We start from the raw sequence: 19,230 nt of genomic DNA on the forward strand, positions 1-19,230 counted from the left end.
TTAATTTAAGCCTACTTGTGATACTAATGAAGATTATAATTATTATACTAGTGATTAGATAAGGTGCCACATTACAGGTTTGCATGCAATTTCTAAGCACTTGGAGTAAAAGGGATAATGATAGCATGAATACAAAGTTAGCTAAGTGACGAGAAAAAGAGAGCAGTGGTAAATAGTTTTTTTTAAACAATGGTGTTCAAAGTTGGGAAGTTATGATCAACATTAATAGAACACTAATTTGGCCTCAACCACGACATTATGTCCAACTTTGGGCATTGCACCTTTGGAGGGATGTGAAGACATTAGAGTGGGTGCAGAAAAGATTTGCAAGAATGATTCCAGAGTTGAAGGACTTCAGTTATGTTGATAGATCGGAGAGGCTGAGACTGGTTGCCTCTAGAAAGTGAAGTCTGAGAGGGGATTTGACAGATGTGTTGAAAAACATGAGGGACGGAATAGATTGACAGAAATTTATTTGCATTGGCAGAAGGCTGTGATTCACAGTATCTTAATAGTGCAGGAGGCCATTTGGTCTATCGAGTCTATCCTGGCTCGCTGAAAGAGCATTCTACCTAGTCCCACTCCCCTACCGTATTCCCATAACCTTGCACAATGTTTATTTTCAGATATCAATCAAATTTCCAATTGAATACTTTGATCAAACCTTCCTCCAACTCCCTCTCAGGAATTTCGTTCCAGACTCTCACTATCCTCTGGGTGAAAAATATTTTAGTCTTCATCTTTACTCCTTTTGCCAATTATTTTGAAACTGAGCCCTCGACCCCTTGGTGCCCTCGAGTGGGAACAGTTTCTCACTATTTACCCTAACCATACCCCTCAGGATCCTAAATTTTTCTATCAAGTCTCCAAGGAAAACAGTCCTAACGTCAAATTTATCCTCAAAGCTACAGTTCTTCAACAGTGGAATCATTCTTGTGAATTTCCTCAATGCTTTTTCCAATGCCTTCATATCCTTGCCCAATAAGTGGATGCAGTACTCCATATGAGGCCTAACTAGCATCTGATACAAGTTCAACATGACCTCCTTACTCTTGTATTCAATGCCCATGTTAATAAATCCAAAAATTCTATAAGCTTTATTAACTGCTCTCTCGACATGCCTTGCTACCTTCAATGGCATACACTATCTTAGGCTTTATTAATAGTATAGCGTACAAGTGCAAAGGAGGTTATGCTGAAATTGAAGACATATACCTCAACTGATTACTGTGTACAGTTCTAGGCGTCACACTATCAAAAGGATGTGAATGAGTTGGAGAGAGTGCAAAAGAGATTTATAAGAATGGTTCCAGGGACGAGAATCTTCAGTTATGAGGATAGATTGGAGCGGTTGAGACTATTCTCCTTGGAGAGGGGAAGGCGAAGAGCACCAAGAAGCATGTACTGATTCAAACTGATTTGCAAAAGAAGAAATGCAATATGAAAAAACCTTTTCACATGAGTGGTTTGGTCTGGAATGCACTGCCTGGAAGTGTGATGGAGGCAGTTTCAATTGTGACATTCAAGACGACATTAGATAATTATTTGAATAGAAACTACGTATAGGGTTACAGGGAAAAGGCAAAGGCATTAAATCATAATACTCATTCATGGTGCAGACACGATGGGCTGAATGGTCTCCTTCTGTACCGTAACTATAGAACCATGCAAAAGTTAGTGCAGAAAGAGGCCATTCAGCCCATCGAGTCTGTGCTGTCCTAACTGTAGAACCATGGAAAAGTTACAGTGCAGAAAGAAGCCATTCAGCCCATCGAGTCTGTGCTGTCCTAACTGTAGAACCATAGAAAAGTTACAGTGCAGAAAGAGGCCATTCAGCCCATCGTGTCCATGCTATCTCAACTATAGAACCATAGAAAAGCTACAGTGCAGAAAGAGGCCATTCAGCCCACCATGACTGTGCTGGCCAAAAGGTGGGGGGGGGGAGCTATCTGTTCTTTTTGTTTTGGAAATATTTTTATTAAAACTATTTGACAATTTTAGTACAAAACCTATAAAAACACAGAATAATAATTAAATAGTAAGAATCCCCTCCCCCACCGCCTCCTCCCTTACAAAAGTAAAAAGTAGTGACTAAGTCGTGACCCCCCCCCCCCCGCATAGCTGACGGTGAGCAGCCCCTTAAACTACAATATAAACGGCCGCCATCTGCGGTAAAACCCTTTCACTGACCCTCTCACGGTAAATTTAACCTTCCCGAGATGTAAAAACTCCATCAGGTCACCCAGCCACGTTGAGTCGCTGTAATCGACTTCCAACCTATGAGGATCCGCCTCCTTGCCACCAGTGAGGCAAAGGCCAGGCGGCTGCTCCGCCCCGTCCGGAGTTCCGGCACAACTGAAACCCTAGAAATCGCCACCAATGAGCAAGGCTCCAACCCAATGTTCAGGATCGGCGACATAGTCTCAAAAAAGGACCTCCAGAAGTCCACCAGCTTTGAGCACAACCAGAACATGTGTGCATGGTGTACCGGGCCCCCAGTCACCGACCACATCTATCATCTACCTCTTCAAAAAATTGACTAGCACCACTTTTAGCTGGATGAGGCTCCACCTAGCACAAGTCGAGGTCGAGTTCACCCTCGTCAACGCCTCACGCCAAATCTCCTCCTCCAAGAGCGGACCCAGCTCCTCTGTCCACTTTGCCTTCATACCCTCAACAGAGCCCGTCTCCTCCCCCATCATCTGCTGGTATATACCCCATGTGCTGGCCACCTCCGAACCAGAGCAGGATAAGATCCTCTCAAGAAAGGTAGAAGGCTGTTTCATCGGAAAGGCTGAAAAGTAGTTTTCTACCCAGCTGGAGGTACCTGAACCCATCAGCATCTGTGAGCCCATATTTTTCTTTCAGTTCCCCATAACTAGTGAACCGACCTTTTAAAAATAAGTCTCCCACTTTTTCTAAACCTTTATCCTTCCATTCCTTAAATTTCACATCCGACCTAGAAGGTTCAAATAACTGATTTGCACAGATAGGGGTCAGTCAAGAGACGGTCCTCAAGTTAAAATGATGGCAGCGTTGCTTCCAAATTTTTAACCTGCCTACAATTTAAACAAATATTTCTTCGGTACCACCAGTAATGGAGCTGATAGCAGCGCCTTTATGCTTACTCCCTTCACAGACTCTGATTCCACCTGAACCCAAAACTCATCCGAATCTCCTAACCACTCTAGTACGTTTTCAGAATTAGCTGCCCAATATTAGTATTGAAAGCTTGGCAAGGCCAAGCCCCCTAATTGTCTCTTCCTCTGGTGCAACATCCCCCTGATTCTTGGGCTCTTACCCGCCCAAATAAATCCAGGCACCAGACGGTCAATCTCTCTGAAAAAAATCTTGGGTAAGAATATCGGAAGGTATTGGAATAAGAATAAAAATTGCGGTAAGATGTTAATTTTAACCGATTGCACTCGGCCCGCTAGGGATAATGGTAGACTGTCCCATCTTTGCAAGTCCGCTTTGGCCTTTGACACCAGATTCGTATGATTCAACCTCTGGAGTTTTCCCCAGTCCTTTGCTATCTGGACACCCAAATACCGAAAATGACTTCCAGCTAGCCAGAATGGCTAGTGGCTCTATTGCAAGTGCAAATAGCAACGGTGACAACGGATATCCCTGCCTGGTACCCCGGTAAAGACGAAAGGAGTCGGAGGTCACTTTGTTGGCGCAAACACTGGCAAATGGGGCTGCATATAACAGCCGCATCCGACTCAAATCTTTCTAAACCGCAGACAGAAAATACCACTCAAACCAGTCAAACGCCTTCACTGCGTCAAGCATTGAGTGAGATTATGAACTCCGGGACCCGATCCTCCCCCGGATTAAGCACCATATTTAACAGTCGTCTCACGTTCGCTGTCAACCTCTGCCACTTAATAAAACCCATTTGGTCTTAACCCATCACCTCTGACAGACAAGGTTCCAGTCTTAATGCCAGCACCTTAGCTAATAGCTTTGAGTCTATATTTAATAGGGAGATTGGATGATATGGCCCACAGTCTAACGGGTCCTTGTTTTTTTCAAGAGCAGGGAAATCGAAGCCTGCCTCAGCGGCTGTGGCAAAGCATCTTTCTCCAAGGAGTCCATAAACATCCCTAACAATAGAGGGGCTAATAGATCTCTGAATTTTTATAAAATTCCACCGGGAACCCATCAGGTCCTAGTGCCTTTCCCGACTGCATCAGTTTCATCACCTGCTTGATCTCATCCAACTCTAGCGGAGTTTCAAGGTTCTCTCGTAACTCCTCCTCCGCCTTGGGAAACTCCAACTCATCCAGGAATTCTACCATATCTTTTCCATCTCGAGGAGGGTCCGACAATTGGGAGAGCTTCGAAGCGAGATATTCGGTCAGCCTTGCGCCCACAACTCCCTCGAATAGACCCACCAGCCTCAGGTTCATGCGTCTGGACCTATTTTCTAAATCATCCAGATTCACCCTGAAGCCCTTGTTCCTGTCTCTGACGATTGCCATTTCAGCCTCCAAGAACACAAATCTGTCTTTGTGCTGGGATAAGGCTCCTCCACATTTTTCAATTTCTCTGGCTGCAAGTCTACTGCCTTAATTGTTTTGCTCAGTTGTTCAGTTACTCCTTTACTGGGCCCAAAACCTCCTCCACCGTGGTTTTAAATGAAGCTTTCAATTCCTGACTGTGTTTCTTGAAGCGTTCGTCCATTTCTGCACCAAATTCTATAAATTCTCCGGCTACCACCCCTGCCATCATGTCGAGGGTGATGGGGATGGCCGCCTCCTTACCATTTTTGATGCCTTGTTGCTCGGGCTCGACTGCAATTTCACCCCTCCACCCCTCTTCGGTGTCAGTTTCAATTTTGCATTCTTTGTGGTCAGTTGCACTGCCGGGAAAGTCCATTTTTAAAAATTCTTACGATCGGGCAGATAAGCCCATACCAGAGCCTGCACAGGAGCCACCCGTGATGTGGCCGCTCCTTCATGCCGCCGCACCGGAAGTCTATTTGCTAATTTTAAACCCATTTTCTAGCATCTGGTCTATAGCATTGCAGGTTACAGCCCTTCAGATGCAGATTCAGGTACCTTGGCCATCAACGTAGGCAGAGAATTCCTGACACCAATCACCCCGTGGGTGAAAATGTTTTTCCTTATGTCCCCTCAAATCCTTCTACCAATCACCACAAATCTATGTTTCCCTGGTAATTGACCCCTCAGCTAGGGGAAACAAGTCTTTCCTGTCTAATATGTTGTAAGTTACAGCAATTCACCAGCGGAACAAAATGAACTGGACAAAGTTGGAAAGGATATATTCCATTTTAAAAGGACATGAGGTACATGTCTACAGGCAGACAGCAGAATATACATCCCGAAGACTCATCTCAGGGCCAACAGAAAATTATGTGGGAAGACTAAATGTCCACAACTCACTCCACGAGAAACAATGGAATGTAAATCAGTTCTGCCCTGGCCAGACAAAATCACATTACCTTAATGGGAAAACAATTAAAGTTGTCCCTAGCATCCGCTTGAACCATTTTCATGAGATCAGCAGTCTCCAGAGACATTATGGAACCTTTTGTGGTGACGCTGATCAAATCAATTTCATCCTGTCAGCAATCAGCTGGCCTTTGGCCTTTGTACCCGTGTCAGCTCCATTCCGTTTTTTTGCCCTGAAAAATACGGGACTCAGGAACTCCCTCTTTCTGTCCTGCATGGCGCACTCTTCACTTGTTGCGAGCAGACCACGAAGACCAGAGGGACACTAGGCTCACGGCCCAGCAGCCACATGGACCAGTCAGTTTCGAGGACGAACCAGAGACATCCGTGTCAGTTTAACTATTCCTCCTGAGAACGGTGAGTATACTCCCTCAGCCCACAGAAATTCCCAATTAGTGTAGATTGTTGAGGTTGAGGTGGGTGTGTGGATATATATGTATCTATGTTTGCGGGCTTAAAGTAAATTTGTGTAAAAGTAAGAATTTTCGATGTGCCGTTAAGTCTCTTGCTTTATACATATTATTTATAACCAGTGTTTGTGTGTTATAGTCTGAGTTGTGGAGGACCTAATTCTCTTGAATAAATTATTTAATTTTAAATCTACCACTGTTGTAGTCTCACCTTTCTTTCACTGTCCGTTTTGATTGAGTCACAATAATGGCCAGAACATAATTCTGTAGTCGAGGACCCAAAAGGAATCCGAGCGCTTCGAACACACTCACTCAAGAGAGGCTACTGGTTAGGAATAAACAGTGGTCCCTCTTTCTCTCTCTCTTGTGAAGTTGCACTAGTGGGGCATTTCCGGGTGACATTTCACCATCAACAGAAGAGAGACTCACACAGGCGTAGGTTGCAGTCAAGGTAACTGGTGTGGCATAAGAATAATCCCACTGGTTAGGTATAAACAGTGAGACTTGTTCACTCTCTCTTGCGAAGCTGTCCCAGTGCGACACTTCCAGGTTGTGGTTTCAACACCTGCAGGAGAGAGACACCCACAGTTATCTGTGACACCCAATACCAGCCTCTGGTGGAGTAAAGGAAACCCTTTTGTTTGCAATGTATTGGCCCCTCATAATTTTGAACACCTCAATTAGGTCACCCCTTAACCTCTTCTGTTCTAAGGAAAACAACCCTATAGTCTATTCAAGCTCTCCTCATTGCTGCAATTTTCAAGCCCTCCTCTGCACTCCCTCCAGAGCAAATCTCCTCTGCACCCCCCTCCAGAACAAATCTCTGCACACCCTCCAGAGCAGGTCTCCTCTGCACTCCCTCCAGAGCACATCTCCTCTGCACTCCCTCCAGAGCAGATCTCCTCTGCACTCCCTCCAGAGCAGATCTCCTCTGCACTCCCTCCAGAGCAGATCTCCTCTGCACTCCCGCCAGAGCAAATCTCCTCTGCACACCCTCCAGAGCAGATCTCCTCTGCACTCCCTCCAGAGCAGATCTCCTCTGCACTCCCGCCAGAGCAAATCTCCTCTGCACTCCCTCCAGAGCAAATCTCCTCTGCACTCCCGCCAGAGCAAATCTCCTCTGCACTCCCTCCAGAGCAGATCTCCTCTGCACTCCCGCCAGAGCAAATCTCCTCTGCACTCCCTCCAGAGCAAATCTCCTCTGCACTCCCTCCAGAGCAAATCTCCTCTGCACTCCCGCCAGAGCAAATCTCCTCTGCACTCCCTCCAGAGCAAATCTCCTCTGCACTCCCTTCAGAGCAAATCTCCTCTGCACTCCCGCCAGAGCAAATCTCCTCTGCACTCCCTCCAGAGCAGATCTTCTCTGCACTCCCGCCAGAGCAAATCTCCTCTGCACACTCTCCAGAGCAAATCTCCTCTGCACTCCCGCCAGAGCAAATCTCCTCTGCACTCCCTCCAGAGCCAATCTCCTCTGCACTCCCGCCAGAGCAAATCTCCTCTGCACACTCTCCAGAGCAAATCTCCTCTGCACTCCCGCCAGAGCAAATCTCCTCTGCACTCCCGCCAGAGCAAATCTCCTCTGCACTCCCTCCAGACCAGATCTCCTCTGCACTCCCGCCAGAGCAAATCTCCTCTGCACTCCCTCCAGAGCAAATCTCCTCTGCACTCCCTCCAGAGCAAATCTCCTCTGCACTCCCGCCAGAGCAAATCTCCTCTGCACTCCCTCCAGAGCAGATCTCCTCTGCACACCCTCCAGAGCAAATCTCCTCTGCACTCCCGCCAGAGCAAATCTCCTCTGCACTCCCGCCAGAGCAAATCTCCTCTGCACACCCTCCAGAGCAAATCTCCTCTGCACTCCCGCCAGAGCAAATCTCCTCTGTACTCCCCCTAGAGCAAATCTCCTCTGCACTCCCGCCAGAGCAAATCTCCTCTGTACTCCCTCCAGAGCAAATCTCTTCTCCACTCCCTCCAGAGCATTTATCTCCTTCCTGTAATGTTCTGACCGGAACTGTACACAAAATTCCAGCTGTGGCCGAACCTGCATTTTTTATAATCCCATCATTGTAATAATATCCACTCATGTATATAAAGAGATGCAGACAGGCAGTGATTGACACACAGGATAACCAATGAACACACATGACACAGAACAACCAATCACCAGACAGGACACCACCACTATAAAGCCCACAGGGCATTAAGACTATTTCTCTCTCACAGGACACAGCTACTGAGATAGTTAGAGTGCACAAGCCAGAGAGCACCATCTCCATGTGGTAGAGAGCTAGTCTTGTCAAGCCAGCAGGAGGTTATCAGTTAGATTAATAGAGTGTCAACCCACAGCAGATTATGTACAGCAATCAGCAAGTTCAATAAAACAGTGTTGGACCATCTCCTGTGTCGGAAGCCTGTTTCTAGTTTCACTGCATCCAGTTGCAGTCAACGTCGAACCAACTCACTGAACACATCAATCATCTGCTGAAATTCGACAGCCACTGCGAAATTGAGGTGAATGAGAGCTTTGAACGGAACATCTTCCAACAGAGGCTTAAGGGTAAGGATGAACCTTTTCAGTCTTTCTTGACCCATCTCCGCATCCTAGCACAGTCATGTAATTGTGACTCAATGGCTGATTCCATGATCCGGGATCAGATCGTTTTCGGGGTCCAGTCCGACTCCCTGCGGGAGCAGCTCCTCAAAATCAAACAGTTGACCCTCTCGGTCGCCATCGAAACGTGCGTTGTCCATGAGCATGCCAGAAATCGTTACTCCCGCATCAGGGCGGCAGAAACTGCAAAACTGGCCTCCCACGAGGCAGAAAGGGTGCAGGTCATCACAAAAATGCAAGGCCTGAGCATCGAGGAGAGTGGCCGTTTCGGACGCTTTTCCCGTGTCCCTACACATGAGCGCCACGACCGGCCGACCGCAATGCGTATGCGCGATGGCGCACAGAAGTCAGCTGACGTCAGCGTCATTACGTGTCCAAATTGTGGCTCCACCCATTTAAAGCAGCAATGTCCAGCCAAAGGAAGGCAATGTCTGCAGTGTGGAAAGGCTGGGCATTACGCTGCCTTCTGCAGGTCCGCTCCACCGAGCAACAGCCAGCAATCTCAGCTGCAGCGCAGATGTGTCCGCTGCGTACAACAAGGCATGCAGGACTCTGATCCCGACAGCCCAACGGACCCCGATGCTGACTGCCTTGAGTCTCCATGTCGGGTGGGCATCATCACCAGACGCGAGCTGGTCTCCACCGTGCCTGCAAACTGCCTTTCAATCCTGAGTGTGGATCCTGACGACGAATGGTGTGCTGTCATCACGGTCAACCAGTCTCGCATCCAATTTAAATTGGACACTGGCGTGTCTGCAAACCTCATATCACAGTCGGACCTCGACAGCATCCGAGACCAACCTAGCATTCTTCCACCAGCCTGCCAGCTCCTTGACTACAATGGTAATGCCATAGCTGCTAGTGGATCATGTCAGCTAAGTGTATCTCACAAGGCAATCAAGGCGATGTTAAGATTCAAGATAGTCCGGCCTGACAAGGCATCCATGCTCGGTGCTCGCGCATGCAAACTCCTAAATCTGGTCCAGCGAGTCCATGCCATGTCCTCGATAGACATTCTCACACAATACCACAATGTATTTGATGTGATGGGCACGCTCCCATATCGCTACAAGTTATTGCTCAAGCCGAATGCCACCCCAGTCATCCATGCACCACGCAGGGTGCCGACTCCCCTCAAGGATCGTCTGAAAACGCAGCTATGAGAGCTCCAAGACCAGGGCATCATCTCAAAGGTCACGGAACCAACAGACTGGGTCAGCTCCATGGTCTGCGTCAAGAAACCCTCTGGTGAACTATGCATTTGTATTGATCCCAAAGACCTGAATCGCAACATAATGCGAGACACTACCCTATCAAGAAGCGTGAAGAATTAACCTGTGAGATGGCTCATGCCAAACTCTTTACCAAGCTGGACGCCTCCCGCGGTTTCTGGCAGATGCAGCTGGACGAGTACAGTTGGAAGTTGTGCACTTTTAACACTCCGTTCGGCAGGTATTGCTACAACCGCATGCCTTTTGGTATCATCTCAGCTTCCAAAGTATTTCATCGCATAATGGAGCAAATGATGGAGGGCATCGAGGGGGTGCGAGTCTATGTGGACGACGTGATCATCTGGTCCATGACGCCAGAGGCGAGGATCACATCGCTCGCCTCAAACAGGTCTTCCAGAGGATTCATGAAAATGGCCTCCAGCTCAACAGGGCCAAACGCTCATTTGGTCGGTCCGCTATCAAGTTTCTGGGTGACCACATTTCACAGTAGGGTGTGCAACATGATGCTGACAAGGTGCTGGCAATCAATGCCATGAAGACCCGAGAGGACAAAAAGACGGTCCTCCGTTTCCTCGGGGTGGTAAATTTTCTCGGAAAATTCATTCCCAACATGGCATCCCACACCACGGCCCTCGGGCATCTCGTTAAAAAGTCGACAGTGTTCCAGTGGCTTCCCGCACATCAAGCGGAGTGGCTTGAGCTGAAGGCGAAGCTCACCACAGCCCCAGTACTGGCGTTCTTTGACCCAACCAAGGATACCAAGATATTCACAGACGCAAGCCAGGACGGCATTGGGGCGGTGCTCCTCCAGCGAGATGACTCCTCGTCCTGGGTCCAGTGGCATATGCATCCAGGGCCATGACTCCGACCGAACAATGGTATGCCCAGATCGAAAAGGAGTGCTTGGGTCTCCTGACAGAAATCGTCAAGTTTCATGACTACGTATACGGTCTGCCAAAGGTCACGGTGGAAACAGACCACAGGCCTTTAGTCCACATAATCCAGAAGGATTTAAATGACATGACACCTCGTCTGCAGCGAAAAATTCTTCTTTGTCTCCGCCGATATGACTTCGAACTCGTCTACACACCGGGTAAGGAGCTGATCATCGCAGATGCCCTATCCCAATCCATCACCACGCTGTGTGAACAGGGCGACTTCATTCGCCACATTGAGGCAAGGGGCAGTTGTGTGCCAGCAACCTCCCAGCCACTGATGAACGAGTTGTCCAAGTACGCGAAGAAACTGCCAAAGATCCTCTACTGCAGCGCGTGATGCAACACCTCGCCCATGGCTGGCAAAAGGGGCAGTGCCCCCAGTTCTTCACCGTTAAGGACAAGTCAACGGTTGTTGAGGGGATCCTTCTTAAACTAGATAGAATCATCATTTCCCAAAGCATGCAAACCATGGTGCTCAGACAGATACATGAGGGTCACCTTGGGGTCGAGAAATGTCGACGCAGAGCTCGGCAGGCAGTTTACTGGCCTGGCATCAGCCAGGACATTGCCAACACGGTCCACAACTGCACAACATGCCAGAAATTTCAACCAGCTCAGCCCAAGGAAACACTGCAACAGCACGAGATCGTGACTTCTCCGTGGCCCAAGGTGGGGATAGATCTCTTTCACGCAAATGGGCGTGATTACGTGCTCTTGGTCGACTACTTCTCCAGCTACCCGGAAGTGGTGAAACTGTCGGACCTCACGTCCAAGTCAGTCATCAAAGCATGCAAAGAGACGTTTGCCAGGCACGGGACATCACTCACAGTAATGAGTGACAACGGTCCATGTTTCTAGTCAAGAGTGGTCCGACTTTGCACGATCCTACCACTTCAGGCATATCACATCCAGTCCCCATTACCCGCAATCAAACGGGAAGGCCAAAAAAGGGGTTCATAGTGTAAAGCAGTTGCTGTGCAAGGCTGCAGACTCAGCCTCGGATTTCAACCTGGCGCTGTTGGCATACAGGGCAACTTCTCTGTCGACTGGTTTGTCTCCGGCGCAGCTGCTCATGAACCGCAACCTGAGGTTGACTGTTCCAGCCATCCATGTTCCAGACCTTGACCACCTCATGGTGCTGCAGAATGTGCAGCGATCCAGGGACCAGCAGAAGATCACGTATGATGCTCATGCCAAGGATCTACCTGCGCTGGCTCCAGACGATGTTGTTTGCGTCCAGTTGCCTGAGGGAGGCTGGTCAGCCCCAGCTGTTGTCGTCAGACAGGCTGCCCCCAGGTCTTTCATTGTTCAAATGGCTGATGGCTCCATTCTACGGCGCAACAGGAGGGTGCTGCGCAAAGTTCCCTGCCCACCATCTAACCGCACTTCTCCGCATATCATCATGCCGCCTCAGGACATCTCGCCCCACGTGGCCACCGATCTGGCAGCGATCCCGCCTGTCCACGAGGCCACCGAAATGGCAGCAATCCCGCCTGTCCAGGTGCCGGCGTCCCCCCTCTACCTCTGAGGTGATCGACAAGAATTCATTGCCCGCCACAAAGACTGAATCTATAGACTTAAATCTTGTAAATTTTGTTCAGTTTGCTCTGTATCTGTACGATAGACACCTTCCCATGTATATATGTTCATTCACGCACCACTTGTACATAGTCATGCATGTATATACCGCCACGTTCCAAAATTTATTTTAAAAAGGAGAGATGTCATAATATCCACTCATGTATATAATGAGACGCAGACAGGCAATGATTGACACACAGGATAACCAATGAACACACACGACACAGAACAACCAATCACCAGACAGGACACCACCACTATAAAGCCTACAGGGCATTAAGACTCTCTCTCTCTCTCACAGGACACAGCTACTGAGATAGTTAGAGTGCACAGTGAGCACCATGTCCATGTGGTAGAGAGCTGGTCTGGTCAAGCCAGCAGGAGGTTATCAGTTAGATTAATAGAGTACCAACCACAGCAGATTATGTACAACAATCAGCAAGTTCAATAAAACAGTGTTGGACCATCTCCTGTGTCGGAAGCCTGTTTCTAGTTTCACTGCATCCAGTTGCAGTCAACGTCGAACCAACTCACTAAACACATCAATCATCATATCCCTGCTTTTGCACTCAATACCTCGCCCGATAAAGGAAAATATTCCATTTACAACCTCTAACTTAAGGGGTTGAGTGAATATCAGGTAAGCTCTTCCTTTCTTTTTCTTGTTTTATCTAGAAGGGATGGCAGGGAAGGCAGTACAATGTTCCTCCTGCAGAATGTTTGAGGTGAGGGACACCGCCTGTATCCCTGCTGATTTCATCTGTGGGAAGCGCATCCATCTCCAGCTCCTCAGAAACCGTGTTAGGGAGCTGGAGCTGGATGAACTTCGGATCATTCGGGAGGTCATAGATAGAAGCTTCAGGGATGTAGTAACTCCGAAGAATAAAGATAGATGGGTGACGGTGAGAGGGACTGGGAGGAAGCAGTCAGTACAGGCATCCCCTGTGGTTGTTCCCCTTAGAACAAGTATACCGCTTTGGATACTGTTGGGGGGGGATGACTTACCAGGCGTAAGCCATGGGGTACAGGTCTCTGGCACAGAGTCTGTCCCTATTGCTCAGAAGGGAAGGGGAGAGGAGTAGAGCATTAGTCATTGGAGACTCCATAGTTAGGGGGATAGTTAGGAGATTCTGTGGGAAAGAGAGAGACTCGCGGTTGGTGTGTTGCCTCCCAGGTGCCAGGGACGGCATCGTGTTTTCGGGATCATTAAGGGGGAGGGGGAGTAGCCCCAAGTCGTGGTCCACATAGGTACCAACGACATAGGTAGGAAAGGGGATAGGGATGTAAGGCAGGAATTCAGGGAGCTAGGGTGGAAACTTAGATCTAGGACAAACAGAGTTATTATCTCTGAGTTGCTACCCGTGCCACGTGCTAGCGAGACGAGGAATAGGGGGAGAGAGCAGTTGAACACGTGGATACAGGGATGGTGCAGGAGGGAAGGTTTCAGATTCCTGGATAATTGGGGCTCATTCTGGGATAGGTGGGACCTCTACAAACGGGATGGTCTACACCTGGACCAGAGGGGTACTAATATCCTGGGGGAGGAATTTGCTAATGCTCTTAGGGAGGGTTTAAACTAGTTCAGCAGGGGATTGGGAACCTGAATTGTAGCTCCAGTATACAGGAGGTTGAGAGTAGTGAGGTCATGAGTAAGGTTTCAAAGTTGCAGGAGAGTACCGGCAGGCAGGAAGGTGGTTTAAAGTGTGTCTTCTTCAATGTCAGGAGCATCTGGAATAAGGTGGGTGAACTTGCGGCATGGGTTGGTACCTGGGACTTCGATGTTGTGGCCATTTCGGAGACATGGATAGAGCAGGGGCAGGAATGGTTGTTGCCGGTGCTTTAGATATTTCAGTAAGCTCAGGGAAGGTGGTAAAAGAGGGGGAGGGGTGGCACTGTTAATCAAGGACAGTATTACGGTGGCAGAAAGGACGTTTGATGAGGACTCGTCTACTGAGGTAGTATGGGCTGAGGTTAGAACAGGAAAGGAGGTCACCCTGTTAGGGGTTGTCTATAGGCCTCCGAAAAGTTCCAGCGATGTAGAGGAAAGGATTGCAAAGATGATTCTGGATAGGAGCGAAAGTAACAGGGTAGTTGTGATGGGGGACTTTAACTTTCCAAATATTGACTGGAAACGCTATAGTTCGAGTACTTTAGATGGGTCTGTTTTTGTCCAATGTGTGCAGGAGGGTTTCCTGACACAGTATGTAGATAGGCCAACGAGAGGCGAATCCATATTGGATTTGGTACTGGGCAATGAACCAGGACAGGTGTTCGATTTGGAGGTAGGTGATCACTTTGGTGATAGTGACTTCAATTCGATTACGTTTACTTTAGTGATGGAAAGGGATAGGTATATACCGCAGGGCAAGAGTTATATCTGGGGGAAAGGCAATTATGATGCGATGAGGCAAGACTTAGGATGCATCGGATGGAGAGGAAAACTGCAGGGGATGGGCACAATGGAAATGTGGAGCTTGTTCAAGGAACAGCTACTGCGTGTCCTTGATAAGTATGTACCTGTCAGGCAGGGAGAAAGTGGTCGAGCGGGGGAACCGTGGTTTACTAAAGCAGTTCAAACACTTGTCAAGAGGAAGAAGGAGGCTTATGTGAAGATGAGACGTGAAGGTTCAGTTAGGGCGCTCGATAGTTACAAGATAGCTCGGAAGGACCTAAAGAGAGAGCTAAGAAGAGCCAGGAGGGGACATGAGAAGTCTTTGGCAGGTAGGATCAAGGATAACCCTAAAGCTTCCTATAGATATGTCAGGAATAAAAGAATGACTAGGGTAAGAGTAGGGCCAGTCAAGGACAGTAGTGGGAAGTTGTGCGTGGAGTCCAAGGAGATAGGAGAGGAGCTAAATGAATATTTTTCATCAGTATTCACAGGAAAAAGACAATGTTGTCGAGGAGAATACCGAGATACAGGCTACTAGACTAGCAGGGCTTGAGGTTCATAAGGAGGAGATGTTAGCAATTCTGGAAAGTGTGAAAATAAATAAGTCCCATGGGCCGGATGGGATTTATCCTAGGATTCTCTGGGAAGCTAGGGAGGAAATTGCTGAGCCTTTGGCTTTGATCTTTAAGTCATCTTTGTCTACAGGAATAGTGCCAGAAGACTGGAGGATAGCAAACGTTGTCTCCTTGTTCAAGAAGGGGAGTAGAGACAACTCCAGTAACTATAGAGCAGTGAGCCTTACTTCTGTTGTGGGCAAAGTCTTGGAAAGGTTTATAAGAGATAGGATGTATAATCATCTGGAAAGGAATAATTTGATTAGAGATAGTCAACACGGTTTTGTGAAGTGTAGGTCGTGCCTTACAAACCTTATTGAGTTCTTTGAGAAGGTGACCAAGCAGGTGGATGAGGGTACCTTGAGGGCAGTTGATGTGGTGTATATGGATTTCAGTAAAGCGTTTGATAAGGTTCCCCACGATAGGCTATTGCAGAAAATACGGAGGCATGGGATTCAGGGTGATTTAGCAGTTTGGATCAGAAATGGCTAGCTGGAAGAAGACAAAGGGTGTTGGTTGATGGGAAATGTTCAGTCTGGAGTCCAGTTACTAGTGGTGTACTACAAGGATCTGTTTTGGGGCCACTGCTGTTTGTCATTTTTATAAACGACCTGGAGGAGGGCGTAGAAGGATGGGTGAGTAAATTTGCAGATGACACTAAAGTCGGTGGAGTTGTGGACAGTGCGGATGGATGTTTCAAGTTACAGAGGGACATAGATAAGCTGCAGCGCTGGGCTGAGAGGTGGCAAATGGAGTTTAATGCAGAAAAGTGTGAGGTGATTCATTTTGGGAGGAATAACAGGAAGGCAGAGTACTGGGCTAATGGTAAGATTCTTGGTAGTGTGGATGAGCAGAGAGATCTCGGTGTCCATGTACATAGATCCCTGAAAGTTGCCACCCAGGTTGAGAGGGTTGTTAAGAAGGCGTACGGTGTGTTAGCTTTTATTGGTAGAGGGATTGAGTTTTGGAGCCATGAGGTCATGTTGCAGCTGTACAAAACTCTGGTGCGGCCGCATTTGGAGTATTGCGTGCAATTCTGGTCGCTGCATTATAAGAAGGATGTGGAAGCATTGGAAAGGGTGCAGAGGAGATTTACCAGAATGTTGCCTGGTATGGAGGGAAGATCTTATGAGGGAAGGCTGAGGGACTTGAGGCTGTTTTTGTTCGAGAGAAGAAGGTTAAGAGGTGACTTAATTGAGGCATACAAGATGATCAGAGGATTGGATAGGGTGGACAGTGAGAGCCGCTTTCCTCGGATGGTGATGTCTAGCACGAGGGGACATAGCTTTAAATTGAGGGTAGATATAGGACAAATGTCGGTAGGTTCTTTACTCAGAGAGTAGTAAGGACATGGAATGCCCTGCCTGCAAAGTAGTAGACTCGCCAACACTAAGGGCATTCAAATGGTCATTGGATAGACATATGGACGATAAGAGAATAGTGTAGATGGGCTTTAGAGTGGTTTCACAGGTCGGCGCAACATCGAGGGCCGAAGGGCCTGTACTGCGCTGTAATGTTCTATGTTCTATATGCTTTCCTGACCATCCTGTCCACTTGTCCTGCCACATTCCAGGGCCTGTGGACATGGACTCCAAGGTCTCTCACTTCCTCAACTCCTCTCAAATGTCTTCCTGTTTACTGAGTATTCCTTTGCTTTGTTTTCCATCCCCGAATGTATTACTTCACACTTTTCCGGATTGAATTCCATTTACCACTTCTCTGCCAACTCAACCGAACGACTGATATAATTCTAGAGTAGATAGCTATCCTCTTCACTAACTTTTGTGTCATCTGCAAATTTCCAAATCATGCCACCCACAGTAAATTCAAAATAATTGATATATACATCAAACAGGAAGGGCCCTGTGGAACACCACTGGAAACCGTTTTCCATTTGCAAAAACATTAGTTTCCTGTCACTGAGCCAATCTTTGTATCTGTCACCTTGCCCCATTTCCCATGAGATATCAATTTTCTGATCAGTCTGCCATGTGGGACCTTGTTAAGAATTGTGATTCTATGATCGAGTCGTATGAGGAACGGTTGAGGACCCTGGGTCTGTACTCGTTGGAATTTAGAAGGATGAGGGGGATCTTCTTGAAACTTACAGGATACTGCGAGGCCTGGAGAGAGTGGACGTGGAGAGAATGTTTCCACTTGTAGGAAAAACTAGAACCAGAGGACACAATCTCAGACTAAAGGGACGATCCTTTAAAACAGAGATGAGGAGGAATCTCTTCAGCCAGAGGGTGGTGAATCTGTGGAACTCTTTGTCGCAGAAGGCTGTGGAGGCCAAATAAACTGAGTGCCTTTAAGACAGAGATAGATAGGTTCTTGATTAATAAGGGGATCATGGGTTATGGGGAGAAGGCAGGAGAATGGGGATGAGAAAAATATCAGCCAGGATTAATGGCAGAGCAGATTCGATGGGCCGAGTGGCCTAATTCTGCTTCTATGTCTTATGGTCTTACCAGAGTGTTGTTGGACCTACACTCATCCAGGCAAATATTCCATCACACTCCTGACTTGTGCCTTGTAGGTGGTGGCAGTTAGGAGCAGAGTTATTTAAATGAGAAATAGATAGAATCCCTAAGAAGGAAGCCTTTCAGCCCATTGAGTCTGCACCAAGCTTCCGAAAAAGCACCCTACCCAGGACCATAACCTATCCCCATAAATCCACCTATCCTTTTGGACGCTAAAGGGGATTTAGCATGGTCAATCCACCTAACCTGCACAAATCCACCTAACCTGCACAACTTTGGACTGTGGGAGGAAGCCGGAGCACCCTGAGGAAACCCATGCAGACATGGGGAGAACGTGCAAACTCCACAGAGTCACCCAAGGCCGGGTCCCTGGCGCTATGAGGCAGCAGTGCTAACCACTGTGCCACCCTTGCTGCAGAATTCCCAGCCTGTATGACCTGCTCTTGTAGCTAAAGTATTTATGCAATGCCTGAAAAATTGGAGAAGGAAAATTCAACTGCAGTATTCAAAAGTACCTTAAGAGGAAAACATTGCAGGATTAAAGGGAACGGGAGTGGGGCTGGCTAAAGTTCTCTTGCAGAGAGCCAGCAATAGCTTGACAGACCAAATGATCTTCTTCTGAGCTGCAACCATTTTATGATTAAGTGGAAACCATGTAAAGCATAGTTTGTAACAAAATATCCCATCATCACAATTTTAAATGGATGTTAAAATAAAAAGCAACGTACAATTGTTAAATAAAACAGGTTGTGAAAATGCATCTGATTAGATACAAGGATCTTTTCTGCAGTTAATGAAACATATTATCTGTATCCTCAATTTTTCTTGATGCAAAACACTGCAGAAGTTCAGAGAAAATAAAAGTATTATTAATACTCACAACACCAGAGCGTAGAATTGTGAAGTTTAATGGCAGTTAGCTTGTGACAATTGGGCAACTGAAAATCTGTCTTTATCTCTAATGTGTTCACATCCCAGCAAATGACTCTTCCATCTAGACTGCATGAATGCACTTGTTTTTGACTAGAAACACAGGAGAATTTGCAGTTCAATGAAATGTCAATTATTTAACACAAACTGATCAACACATGCTTATGAAAATACTTTGACATCTTGTATAAATTCATGCATTATTCGGATAGAAGGCGAGATTTTCTGGCCTTCCCGCAGCGTTTCTTGGCAGCAGGAGGGCATCCGGCACTGGCCAGCAGCGGGAATTTCTACTTCCGCCACCGTCAATGGGGTTCCCCATTGATTCCAGCCCACGCCTCTGGGATGAGCCATTGGTGGGACCGGAAGATCCCACTGGCATGAATATCCGCAAGATCGCACCCATTATCTTCAAATATTGAAATTTCAAAGCTCGAAAATCAATTTCTAGGCAGTAAGAACATACTTTTTAAAAAATATATATTTTTATTCTTCTCCTTTTTCACATTTTCTCCCAAATTTGCACCCACCAACAATAAACAATAAGCAGTAACGGATATAT

At 47.3% G+C, this 19,230-nt stretch overlaps 1 protein-coding gene across 4 annotated transcripts in view; it reads right to left on the bottom strand.

The window, feature by feature from the left end:
• Positions 1–19,230, bottom strand: part of dennd3a (DENN/MADD domain containing 3a) — a 198,225-nt gene that overhangs the window by 12,655 nt on the left and 166,340 nt on the right. For all 4 annotated transcript variants that reach the window (XM_072468310.1, XM_072468309.1, XM_072468312.1 and 1 more), the window contains one exon: positions 18,619–18,761. In XM_072468310.1, the coding sequence (XP_072324411.1) occupies positions 18,619–18,761 (143 nt within the window). The remainder of the gene's footprint in view (positions 1–18,618; positions 18,762–19,230) is intronic.

This window comes from Scyliorhinus torazame, chromosome 11 (assembly GCF_047496885.1).
Source record: "Scyliorhinus torazame isolate Kashiwa2021f chromosome 11, sScyTor2.1, whole genome shotgun sequence".
Classification (NCBI taxonomy): domain Eukaryota; kingdom Metazoa; phylum Chordata; class Chondrichthyes; order Carcharhiniformes; family Scyliorhinidae; genus Scyliorhinus; species Scyliorhinus torazame.